The sequence below is a fragment of the Theropithecus gelada genome, chromosome 5 (assembly GCF_003255815.1).
Source record: "Theropithecus gelada isolate Dixy chromosome 5, Tgel_1.0, whole genome shotgun sequence".
Lineage (NCBI taxonomy): Eukaryota > Metazoa > Chordata > Mammalia > Primates > Cercopithecidae > Theropithecus > Theropithecus gelada.
Genome location: NC_037672.1, coordinates 94,050,800 through 94,065,158, shown reverse-complemented (window position 1 = coordinate 94,065,158; position 14,359 = coordinate 94,050,800). Strand labels below are relative to the sequence as shown.

General features: G+C 32.8%; 1 protein-coding gene across 2 annotated transcripts in view; it reads right to left on the bottom strand.

Moving 5' to 3' along the window:
- The window catches only part of GABRG1 (gamma-aminobutyric acid type A receptor gamma1 subunit), an 83,154-nt gene that overhangs the window by 43,873 nt on the left and 24,922 nt on the right, over window positions 1-14,359 (bottom strand). For both annotated transcript variants that reach the window (XM_025386043.1, XM_025386044.1), the window contains exon 2: window positions 10,576-10,724. In XM_025386043.1, the coding sequence (XP_025241828.1) occupies window positions 10,576-10,724 (149 nt within the window). The remainder of the gene's footprint in view (window positions 1-10,575; window positions 10,725-14,359) is intronic.

Here is a 14,359-nt window from a genome sequence, read left to right as displayed (position 1 = left end):
ACTTTTGTATATTAAAATTAATTTAGGTCAATTAAAAACTCTAATCCTGTAGAGTTTTATAGGTTTGCTTACTGTCACAGAATAGGCCTTAAAAAAGAGAAATAGTCTCACTTATTCAGATATTGAAGTTATCATACATAATTTTTTTCTTTATTTTATGTTATATAAATTTTACTTCAAATTTAAATATTTCATTCAACCGAGTATATTATTGTTCGTAAATGACATACGTACAATTCCAAGAAAGAAAGCAACCACCTAGGTGAGCACTCTTACACAACTGGTTGTTTTTGGACCGTCTTCTGGTCCTTGCCCATATACAGATTACTTTTTATCTAACTACTCGAATTTCTATGAATATTTTCTTTTATTGTGAAAGCTAGTGTTTTTTGTTGTTGTTGTTGTTGTTGTTTTTAAGAAAACAAAGGAATAAAAGAATGGCTACTCCATAGGCAGAGCAGCCTCTATGAAGATCTTCTGAAAGTTTATTCAGGGAGACAACGTTTTTATCTGCAAATAATCACTTCTCATAAATGTACCAACTGTTTCCTTCAACTGATACATTCATGAGAGATATGAGTGTATAATTTTTCTTCTAGTAATATCCCTGTCTGGTTTAGTTATCAGGATTTTGCTGGTTTAATAAAATGAGTGGAGTATCCTTTCTCCATTTCTTTGAAAGAATTTGTGTAAGACTTATAGTAGTTCTTTCTTCTATATTTTTTGAAATTCACCAGTGAAGCAACAAAAATGTAGTATTATTTCTGAACTGAATCATCCTTCTGTGAATATGTTATTGAGACAATTGGGAAGTGGGGCCAAGTATTCACTGGTAGTAACATATCAATATTATCTTCCTGGTTTTGATTATTGTATCATGCTTATATAAGGTTGAAATAATATAAGTATATTCTCTGACCACAATGAAGTTAAAATAGAAATTAACAAAAAATATATCTTTAAAAATCCCCAAATATTTAGATATTAGGTAACATTTCAAAATAATCCATGAATCAGGAAAAGGTCAGTAGGAAATCAATTTTTCAAAAGTAAATAAAAATGAAAATAATGTTACAGGTTATAAAATTGAGAAAAATAAAATCTTGATCTAGTTAACAGAAAGGCTATAGTTATTAAATGGTAGAGCTTATAAACATGTCCCAAGAAGGAAAACTCCAGGCCCATATCACACATAGACTTTGAAATAAGTATGATTAACACATTCCAGTTTCCCTAGACTATACAGCAGAAGTCCTTGACCCAAAGATAGATGCCAAGCTTGAGTTTAGATACTTCTGAGGCCTTAAATAACAAGGAAATGTCAAACACCACTTGACAACCTTCCCAGGTTACATGTAGATATATATGGATGAAAAGGTGCATAGGGATAAGTAGATTCTTAAGGCTGAGCTAATACTATAGCTAGTAGAAACATATGGCTGTTTAAATTTAAATAGAAATTAATTGCATTTAAATGAAATAAAAATATTTCATAAGCACACTAATCACATTTCAAGTACAGAACAGCCACTTGTGGCCAGAGATTACAAAAATGGGCAATGCAGAACAACATTTCTATCATTTCAGTAAATTTTACTGAACAATGTTCACCAGTGGTTCTCAATGAGAACACCATGTCTCCTGTAAATTATTTTGAAAATTTCTGGGCAGCTGTTTGTGTTCATCACAAAAATTGAGATTATTAGTAATAGTGTTTACTGGATGAAGTCCTAGAACTTCATAAAGCAGTCACATGCGATGAAAAATTGTCCCATATTTAACAAGATTTTGAATATCCTGTCTTGCATTCTTACAGGTAAAACAGTATAAAACAGTATGCCTTATAGTCTGAACCTAGAAGATAAGTTTCTTTACATGTAACCACGAAGTATTTTTGTGTTTGCCAGGAATTTCTGAAAAATAAAACACAGGAAGATGGTATTTATTTTGTTCTGAATTTTACAAAATGTTTTACACCATTTTACCTAGCCATATCACCAACTACAATGTTGCTCATGGTACTGGAGTCACTGATAAGACACACTTATATCTCTTGATTTATGTGGGCTTTCTAATATACAGTCATTCTTTGTATAAATGCAAGCATCTGGTAGCTTCATAATTTCCTTCAGTGTAGTTAAACCTGAGCATTTTCATATAGAATGTCAAATATTTCATTATAAATTACTTTTTGCACCTTATAATACAGGTGTTGTGTAGTGTATATCCCACTACAAAATACACACAAACAAACCCCATATATTTATATTTAAATGGCGTGTGTATGTGTGTGTGTGTGTGTACTCCCTAGAATGTCTTCTCAGGAAAATTGAAGACTGGTTTCTCATTCTCTACTTAAATATACATTTAGGCAGCAGATTTGGCAACCTGCTCTTGCTCCCATACCTGATCGGGGAAAAGGAAACCTAGAAGTGATAGGACTTAAAGAAGAATAAGCAGAGGAAGAGCTGCACATCTACTCTTCAGCACTTTTAGGATATTTTGTTTTCTTGTGGCTATAAAGCACGCCAAAAGAAAATAACTTGGTTAGCAGCATCTCACAGGATTTTTGACCTCAAGAGAGTTGTGCATCAGCAGCACATATCTTCCGACTAGATTGCTGCTGAAAGGAGTTAAGGCAGGTGGAAGATACAGATAAGCATCCAGATTTCCTAAGCCAGGGAATTGAGCCAATAAAATGCCTATGAAAAACAACAAAAATTATTTATACTTCCTAACCATAAAAGTCATTATTTACACATCTAGCCCTTAACTTACACCTAAGGCCAGTTGGCGTTATCCCAAAAAGAAGTAACGAGTAACAAGACTAAGGTTGCAACTATGCCCAGTTAAAACATGTAGACTAGTCTTCTTTATATCTCCCCCATGTCCCCATCACTAGAAACACAGAAGAGATAAAGAGATGGAATAAAACAACAGGCCACACTACTCCCTTTCTTACCATCCTCCGACTCCCACAGTGTCACCCTAGTGGGGCTTATCTTCCCTGCGTCTCAGGAGAGGATGTCTTTTAATCTGGATATTAAATGTTTTATATTAGGTTGAACTATTTAAATAACTGAAACTGTTTGGAAAGTCATAGAATCTACTTGAAAAGTTGTTAAGAAGTAGGAAAATAGGCTGGGCATGGTGGCTTACACCAGTAATCACAGCACTTTGGGAGGCTGGGGCAGACAGATCGCTTGAGCTCAGGAGTTTGATACCAGTCTGGGCAACATGGTGAAACCCCGTCTCTACAAAAAAATATAAAAATTAGCTGTGCGGGCTGTGGCACGCTTCTAGTCCCAATTACTCCACAGGCTGAGGTGGGGGGATCAGCTAAGCTAAGCCCCAGGAGGTTGAAGCTGCAGTCAGCTGTGATCATGCCACTGCATGATATTCATCATATGATAATCATCATCATTTATGATATTCATCATAAAGCAATAGAAGCTTAACTGGATGAACAAAACCTTTTTATGTTAATTCTCCATTAAGTTCAGAAGACCTCAATAAGTTGGTTATATAAGTTTTCATAGCAACACCAAAGACAAAGGTTATTAAAACATATTTTGGACAGAAAGCTATACATACAAAAATTATTTCAACATTAAGTCACCTATGATGTATATACAGTCAGATGCACAGAAAAAATGCCACTATGCATGATACAGTTATCAAGGTATCCAGGACATATTTAACTTAATGTATTAAACACAGTGATGCTATCCCAAGTGGATATAAAATTTGAACATTTATAGCTTGATCTGAAATAAATGTACTTAAACTGCAAAACTCATGGAGCAGGGCAACTATCAAAATACCTACACATGGACTAAAAAAGACTATATACAATGGATTCTATTCTACAAATACTTGGTAAATATTAAGAGAACCTGGTTTATATTTTAAGCATTGATTTAGCAATTAAGAATACAGTGATTTATAGTTTTAGGGAACTTACATTAGAGAAAACAGACACAAAATAATTATAGTAGAGTATAAGGAGTAAAACAGAAATACAGACTTCTGATGCTTCCTTTGTTGTTTAATTGATATCAAAATATCCACCACCATAAAGACAACTATAAAATGCATTTTTTAATAAAAACACACAGATAGTGAAGAAAGCACAGCAAACCAGATAGCTAGAATTTGATGTAACAGTTTCCCGAAAATAATGAAAATGAGATGAGTTCTACATTATTCTTTGGCCACTTTTTCCCCTTGATATATTTGCTGTTTGACAGCACAGCAATAGTGACTGAACAGAACAGATCAGCTTAGAACTTTTAGCTCTTTGATTTGGCTAGAGAGACAAAACTTGAAATTAAGGGCTATCAAGACAGCTAGGATTTCCCTGGAATACACACACACATGCACACACACACACACACACACACAGAATTTAATCGAACATTCTACATGTGATTTCCCCTCAAGGCATTTTTTGTTTTCTAAATTGTACATATGTGATGTTGACAAACCAAATATAAGCAGCTCCTAAGCATCTAAAACAACATGAAGAGAGTTGAGCTATTTTAGGGATGTCTAGCCAGCCAAGAAGAGAGGATCCTGGAACAAACCTCAGGCTGTCAGTCCATGTATCTCAAATGGTTGGGTCTTAGGCATAATAAAAGTTTTAGCAAGGAAATTATGCTAGTTCTGACCAAATGACAGTGATTTTCTTTACTCAATCTCACTATCGAAACAACATTAAGTCCTCTCTGGAAGAAAATAATATCATGTAGAATCTCCATTATTTTTCACATACCCTACTCGCATTCAGCATGAAATTAAGAAACATTCCATGAAATACAACCACATAACCTTAAACAGAGAGATACAATGGAAAATAAAATTTTATAAAGTTACTCAAGTTATCAAGACATTGTAATGATCAAAGATTTTAAAATAACTTCAGTTAATATATATGTAAGAAAATAAATGAAAAGATTGCAAATATTATAGAATACCTGAAAATGATATAAAAATTGGGTGTAAATACTACAAATGAGAAACATTGAATGGGAAAAGAGGTCTGTAATAAAGAGCAGATTGAAACACAAATAGAGTAGAGAGAAAACTATAGAAGAGCGTATGAGATGTAATGACACGGCAGAGGTCAAACATACCCGCAGTGGAGTTGCAGAGAAATTGAGACAGAAGAAAAATGTCTGACGAAATACAGGCCAAGAATTTCAAAAGCAGCTATGTTTCAACCTACAGATTCAAGAGGTCCTATAAACTCCTCAATATAAATATGAAACAAAACAAATCTAGGGACACTAAAATAAAACGGTAGAAAATCAAAGACTAAGAAAATGTTGAAGTTATCCAGAGATAAAATACATTTTATCTTCAAAATATCAAGATTAATGTTGAAATGTGACTCCCCAACAGAAATAGTAAAAGTCAGGAGAAAATTGAGTGATATTTATGAAGTTTGGAAAGGAGATAACAGGGTTTCCATATCCATTGGAAATATTCAAAATGAAGGCAATACAAAATAATTTTCATATAAAACTGAAATATTCCATTTCGAGAGACTCGCACCAAAAGAAATACTGCAGACAATATATTTATAAGTGGAAATAGGGTATTTAAGAAAGGAATTAACACCAGAAAGGATAATTTATTGGTATAAGTTAATTGCTTTTAAACACCTAAAAACAATAATAATCATGTCTTTTGGTATTTCAGATAAATATAGAATAAAATATATGGACATAATAGCAAAATGACTCTGTAGTTTATGGAAAAAGGTTTGAATTTTCTTTGAATTATGATAATTACTGATTTCTGATTAAATGTAATAAAGTGCATATTTTACTGACTAAAACTTATAAGTGAATATGTATACAATGCAACGATAGAAGGATAAAATAAAACTACAAATATTTAATCAATTCAAAAAAGGGAAAAATAGAGAAAAATATAAGCAGTAGAGAACGAATTAAGCAGATTAACAAAACAGAAAACAATAGAAAGATAGTAGATTTAACACAAAATATTCAATTATTACCTTAAACATATCTGCATTAACCACTCTATTTAAAAGAAAGTAATTGTCAGACTTGATGACTAGGAAACAGAAGCAATATACATATTTCCTAAAAGAAATTACTTAATGAAGGACACAAAAATGCTGAAAACTAAAGTATGAAAAAAGATTAAAAAGTCAAATCGGCCAGGAGTGGTGACTCATGCCTGTAATCCCAGCTCTTTGGGAGGCCGAGGCGGGTGGGTCACCTGAGGTCAGGAGTTCGAGCCCAGCCTGACCAACATGGAGAAACCACGTCTCTACTAAAAATACAAAATTAGCTGCGCGTGGTGGTGCATGCCTATAATTCCAGCTACTTGGGAGGCTGGGACAGGAGAATTGCTTGAACCCGGAAGGAGGAGGTTGCGGTGAGCCAAGATTGCACCATTGCACTCCAGCCTGGGCAACAAGAGCGAAACTCCATCTTAAAAAAAAAAAATAAAAGTCAAATCATAACTCAAAGAAAACAAATGTAGATATATAATATCAATCAAATTAAATGTTACAGCAAAATGTATTCTACAGACCAGAATGATTGTTTTCTAATGATAAAACTGTTATTTAACAGAAGGTGTAACCATCCCAAAGAAAATGTGGTATATGTATGCAATTGATTACTATTCAGCCACAAAAAAAGTATAAGAGTCTGTCATTTGCAACAACATGGATAGAACTGGATGACATTACGTTTAGAGAAATAAGCCAGGCACAGAAAAACAAACATCACATGTTCTCACTCATTCGTAGGGGTTAAAAATCAAAACAATTGAACTCATAGAGTTAGAATAGAATGATGGTTACCAGAGAGTAGTGAGGTGGGGTAGCAGGGATGGTTAATGGGTATAAAAATATAGTCAAATAGAATAAATTGGATCTATTATTTGACAGCATAGCAGGATGACTACAGTCAATAACAATATATCATACATTTAAAAATAACCAAAAGATTATAACTGGAATGTTCATACCAAAAAGAAATTATAAACACTTGATGTGAATACCCCATTTATCCTGTTGTCATTATTACACATTGTATTTGTATATAAAAATACCTTACATACCCCATAAATATAAACATCCACTATGTATCCACAAAAATAAAAGTTAAACTTCTTTTTTAAAAGGAGATATAACAGTCCTAAATTTGTGTGTACCTAAAACAATTTCAATATGTATAAAGCAAAATCTTACTGGGCTAAAAAAATTTTAAAAGGCTAACTCAACCATTGTAGTCAGAGATTTTTAACCCAATTCTTTCAGTAGATGTATAGATTATTTGAGCAACAAGAATTAAAAATCTGACTTAAGTATGTTTTCAGACCCAGATTAAATTAATGTAGAAACCAATAACAAAAATATACATAGAACACCGGCTAATTTTTGAAATTAAACAATATTCACTAACTACTGCATGTGACAAAGTAGAAATTACAAAGAAATAAATTGTAAAAGTCTAAAGCAGTACATGAGAAAATTTATATAAATTCCCTGTGTCTTCATCTCCCAATATTTCCTTCAAAAAGTATAAAAAAACAAAAAAAAAAAAACGGAAAAATAGAAGTAAACAAAAATTAAGTCTTCAGCATAACTTGAAGACAAAAAATGCCCACACTTCAAAATGAGTATAAAAGTCAAACAAGCAAACAAATAAAACCCCAAATACCAAATCGTAGAAATAAATCTTTCAAACATTGTCTCACCTCTACTCTAAGGCAACAGTTTATGGTGGGCACAGCAGCCTGAAATAGGCTCTGTATAAGACAGAAGCGAGTCAGTGATGGACCTAAGGTAGATCCCAAAGTCCACTGAAGAAAGTAAGTATACCATTAATACGAAAGTATTTAAACATATTGGAGATCAGTACAAGAACTAAGAGGAAAAGGATCTACAAGTACGTGTGATATAAAAGAGTGATATTCAAAATAGGTTGTTTCTGGGCCAAGAAAAATGTCAAAAACAAAAACAGAAGTGAGCTTAGGAAATTGTATAGTGACAAGGAAAAGTCAAGGGGACTACCTCATGCTTCTACAAGTAACAGAAGAATCAATGAATTGGAGGTAATAGAATTTCTGCCCCACCACAATCAAATCCACAGTCTGAACTTTGCTATCATTACATTAAAATACATCAATAAGATAAGATCTTGTAGAACACCCACAAACCACAAAATTAAAAGGACAAAATAGTTATTGCAGAAATAAGATATCAAGATCTAATACAAATCAATTGTGGAAAATTCCCACACAAAATAATAAGCAGAAGAAACTGTAAGAAAATACTCCCCACAGTTAAGTATATTCAAACAAAAATTTAGGAATAAGAAAAAATCACCTTGAATAAAATAATTCAGAAACTCAGCAAGATAAATACATTTCTCTCCCACACACACATACACAAAAAGGAAAAAATAAATAAAGAATTGGTTGAACTTCAAAAAAACAGAAGAAAAAGACAAAATTATGATGGTCACCCATGAATCAACTAAAACAGCTTAATAATAGGCAGGAAAAAAATGAAGAGAATACAAATAAGACATAAAGAGAAGTCAGAAAGTCACAGAGAATATTGTGCAAATACAAAGCAGACAAAGTGTGACTCACACACCTACAGTGGGAATTCATGAAGAAGAAAACCAAAACAATGTAACAGAACAAATATTCAACTTTATATTCCTAAATAAATACATACATACGTAAGTAAATGCCTTTTCCCAAGGTTGAAAAAAAACCTGAAATTACATTTTGAAAAAATTTAACAGTGTCTAGAAAAACGGTTACCCAAATTGAACAACTCTGAAATATATACTAAGAAAATACTTCATTTGAAAGGTTTCTTAAAAAATCTTAAAGGTTTGCAGGAGGAAAAAAAAAAGATTAAGTAAATTACAAGGACTGAATAACAGACTGGCATTAGACTTTTCAAAAATAATACACAAAGCAAGTTACCAGTGTGATTAGGCTATGAAAGTGAAAAGTCAGTGGAAGAAAACATAAATTGAGGATTTCCTATATAGCCACTAAGTCCTTCAAGTTTCAAATCAATAGAAAAATAATTTTTACATATAACAACTTTCTGAAAAATCTACTAAATAAAGAGATGACTAAAATAACTTTAGCAAAATAGACCAATGATAAGAATTTTTTTTATTATTATTTAACTTGGATTTTAGGTTCGGGTTACACATGAAGGTTTGTTACGTAGATGAATTCATGTCATAGGGGTTTGTTGTAAAGATTATTTTATCACGCAGGTATGAAGCCCATTACCCAATAGTTATCTTTTCTGCTCCTCCCCTCCTTCCCACCCTCCACCCAGTGTCTGCTATTCCCTTCTTAGTGTTCATGAATTCCCATCATTTAGCTCCCACTTATAAGTGAGAATGGGTGGTATTTGCTTTTGTGTTCTTGTGTTAGCTTCCTAAAGAATATAGCCTCCAGCATACATTGATAGAGCCTAAAGACTAAAACAAAGATTGGGAAAATGCTGTTAAACAAATTTGCAAATAGTACATATTGTGACAAAGCAGAAAATATGTAATTAAAAATAATAAAGCAAAGGAGAAGAAAAAAAGAAAATAGAAAAAGATCATTAATTGTTGTATGGACAGTATGTGGGAGTTAAATAATATCAATAACAACTGAGAATTCTGAGTAAAGAGCTAATAAATGAAAGACTAAGGCTATTAAAAGTAGGAAGGTAAAACTAGAACAAAAACGTGAAACTTCCAAAATACTAAAATAAACCAAACATTAATTAAATGCAAGAAATTCACTGCCCATATAGATACATAGCAAATCCTACTAATATATGATGCCAGGGTTGAGCACAAAATTCTCCCTTTTGTTTCTTTTCCCTATCACCGTTCAGTTTCTTAAACACATTTCTCTCTAGCTTTCTGACATTTTTATATACCCAGAAAAAAAACCTGTTTTGAAGACTGTGTTTTCACATCACACATACTTGTAGATGTGTAGGGAAAGAAAGAACCCTAGCAAAATAAGAAGAGAATGTAACAAAAAGAAAAAAGAAAAAAACTGTCCTTAAAAAAGATGTTTAAGCAAACATCATACCTACTAGTGAAATAGGGATTGCTTTACCAGGTATCAGAAACAATTTGAGATTATTCAACATTATACTCTAGTCTTACCCAGTGCAATATGGCATGAAAAATTATAATTTTGGAAATGAGAATGTAAAATATTCATTATTTGTAAAAATGGTCATTATTCTATATCTTATCTTTCAAATATTAGCTCTTTTATGAAGTATTTCTCAGTCTTAGGTAGTTTTATCAAAACTCTGTCAGATATTGTTGTAGCAGTTGGAAAATAATTACATTTTTTTTCTTTCTTCTTATTTCAGACTGTGAACTCCTCAAAACATTAGTGACCATTCCAACCAATAATCCTCAAATTCAGCAGATTTTCTGACATACACCACACACTCAAAGAATAAGAAAAAATGATTAAAATAGTACCAGTAATGATATGTTTAATAGTCATCAAATTCCCAGAATGGTAACTCAAACTTACCTCCTATATCTGGACGAAGTTTATTGTCATAGCCTTGAAGCAATGAATTCAGAATTTGTGTGATATCTCCTTCATGAATTTTTGGAGCCAAGACCCAGGTTTTGTTCACTGTTAAATCCTCATCATCTTCATCATCTGCCTTATCAACACTAAATAATTCAAAGAAAAAATGGATGGTAGAAAGTTCAATCAAATCATGTATGAAAGTATAGTTTAAGGATATTAGAATTGAGTAGGAAAGTCATAATGGCAGACAAAAAGGTATTACACAATAACATTATATTTAGTAAGACCAACACATTTGTCATACGAAGTGCCTTGACATAATACTCAAAAAATGAGAATTCTGTGCCAGAAATACACAATATTAAAATAATAAAATACATTTTTAGCACTCCCACAACTGTCATTAACATTCATAAAAATTATTCCCCCAAAATATGACTGGTGTCCCCTAAATTTGCATAGCATACAATCTGTACACCCATATGTGGTGACCTTAAACCATCACAACCAAAATAAAAATTAAAAGGTAAAGAGTTACAGGAAAAGAAGTAATAATTCGTCTGGTAAAATGTATAGAAAATGGATGGGTAGAAAAAAAGACAAGAAAAATTGAGTAAAGACAGGTTTGAATAAAAAGGAAAACATTGTTGTACATACTGTTGCTCATTTCTTTTAAGTCGGAAGAACCCAGCCATCTTTTTCCAAGAACTTTGTCAAAGATTTTATGATCATCAAATTATCAATAGGTGACTCATCTTGCACATATATTTGGGAGGAAGCATAACTATCACATTTTACTAGAAGTGATATTGGAGAGATCAAATAACTCTCTTCCTTATTTTTATAAATGAGAAAACCAAAGACCACAGAAAAATAGCAAAAACACAAATCTGTTTATCAGCAAAACTGAGACCCAAGTATTACCTCTCCAAAGATTGCTTTCTTATACACCTGTGTGCTTAAAAGTGAAAAGATTCAGCTGACTTCTGAATTGTGATAGAAACATCCAGTAATAAAGGAATTCATCAGAAGTAATAAATTACTCTTCTCTTTATTGCCCATAGGTAACCCCATCTTCATTTGAGTAAGGTCATTCTAGACTTAACAACGCACCTATTTTAGGAAATCTCTCATTCTCCAGTGAAAAGGGGTCCGAAAAACTAAACACTAACATTGGTAAAATCAAGTAAATCTGTAATTTTCCAGGTTATTCGCATATATTTCAAAGATGTACTTCCCTCTAGCAGTAAATACCTAATGCTTTCTACACTACCTATTCAGAACTCTTTTGCTTTGAATCTAAACACCTTAGCAAATATAGCCCCCACTCGTTTTATCCTTAACCTATCAAGCTGATTTGAATTGCTAAGAAGTACATCAAGCATTTGAATACAAGAGAACAGGCCAGTCCGAGATGTTTATGTTGGACTACCCTGGCCTTGAGAGAAGTGTTATTACTTTTGATTGCCACCTCTTTGGTATTTTTTTAGTGCTTGTCTTCTCATTTTGTGAAAGAAAGTGGAGTGGTCAAACAAATCCTGAATTCTCAGTTCCATTTCCCAGATATCAGCTGTAACAACCTGGGTATCACATCTGCTTTGTTGGCTATCTGTGCGATGGTTGGGGGACTTCATTGTATCATCAGATTCACTTTGCCCTCTATTTGTTTTTTGTGAAGATGTTTTTGTTAAGATGCTTATGCAGATGCTTGTGAAGTTAAAATCTTTATATTGACATAAAAAATTTTACGAGATTTTAACAGCATAAATTAAAATTTTACTTTCAAAGAATTTACTATATTATTTCATCTTTATAATAATTATATTAATAGTTATCTTCCACAGATTAATAACTGTACTATTAACAATGTTTCTCCTCTTCTTGTGAAATAATTATGCTTGTCACCCCACTAACTTTTAACTTTCCTGTAATCGGTAATAATCCTTCCTGCAGGAGGATTATACATTCCTGTCCTGTTGAACTCAGGTCTCACCCTGTGATTGATTTGGGCTAATGGTATATAACTGACATGCATCACTACCAAGCAGTGGGTTTAATAGCAGTGAAGTTTATTACATCTCTCTTGTCCTTCTGCCAGGTGATACTCAGTCATACTCAGAGGCTACTCCATTACTTCACTCTCAGAGTGAAGGTGACATGGACAGAGCCACAGCTGAACTAAAATGGACATGTAATCTGAGTGAGACATAAACATTTAGGGTTGGAAGCCACTGGGATTTGGAAGTAGTTTGTTACCACAGCACAACCTAATGTGTCTTGGCAGATAGCCTCCGGATGGTCAATTTTATTTGTAATGCTTTGAGAATACAAATTGAGAGATGTTAAGCAACGTATGCCTCAGTTCCGCTATTCCAAATCTCACCAGTTTCTCCCACCACCAACACCTTAGTTAAACAATCTTAGCAAAATCTCTGCCAAAACAATTCTGGCCCCCTCAAGTAAATATATCACTAAAGCACATAGAATGTGCTATTTACGCAACCTCAAGAAAGCTTTCTAGTAGTCAGAGGCCAGCTCTCAGACCCCAAACCCTATGGTCCTTCTATTACCATATTGCATTACTTTGCAAATGAAGAAAAACTCTGTGAGAAGTGGATTAACTTGGTAAAATCAAGTAAACTCTGTAATTTTCCAGTTATTCACATATAATTCAAAGATATGTTTCCCTCTAGCAGTAAATACCTAATGCTTTCTACAGTATTTATTCAGAACTGGGATTCTGATACCTGGTAGAACTGGCGCCACTCTGGTGGAACTGGGGCTCTGATACCTACACTACACAATGAGCACACTATAATATTGTTTTCAATTTGAGATACACTTATATATGAGTAAAAATGCTTTGAGCTTGTACTTCTAAGGATGCATTATTATAAAGTAATTACAAAACTTCACTTATAACCCTATATAGATTCCTGGAGAACAGATCAGTTAACATATTTTTACTTAAGTACATCATTACAGTAATTATTTTGCTCTACTAAACTTGTGTATAGTATAGAAATGTTGTTATATTATTTCCTTCCAATAATTTCCTATTATTTTCTCTAAGTAAATAAGTACATATGAGCTGAGGAATTAGAAATGCTGAGTTGTCACATATTCTCAATTATAAGTTGGAGCTAAATGATGAGAACACATGGACAAATGGAGAGGAACAACACACACTGTGGCATATCAGAGTGGGGAGGGTGGGAGGAGGGAGAGGATCAGGAAAAATAACTAATGGGGCCTGGGCTTAATACCTGGGTGATGAAATAATCTGTAAAACAAGCCACCATGACACAAGTTTATCTAACAAATCCTTACATGTACCCCTGAACTTAAAATAAAAGTAAAAAAAACCTGAAGTATTAAGAATCCCTGTTGGTGTGTGCTTCTGGAATGTTTGATTTCCTAATTAGACTTGTTGAGATATTGGCAACAACTTAAATTTTAGGTTTTCATTCACCTCCAAATTTCAGTTTTATAGAATGAAATATCTAGTAGGTATGGCAAACCACTGCACATATAAGCAGTTGATCTTTCCTTGAATAATGATTGAATCAAGTGGAAGATTTTAGAAAAAAAAAAAAAAGCTTTTTCTGTTTTTTTTTTTTTAAATACTAGCAATATTTTGGTAATCTAAAATCCACATGCTGATAGTAATTTATATTGCCCTTTTCTCAGGTAGTAGAGAAGTAATATGAAAATTGACCTCAATAATACTACAAAGTTATCTTTCCTCAGTTTTGACAATAACATAAGAGAAATTTCA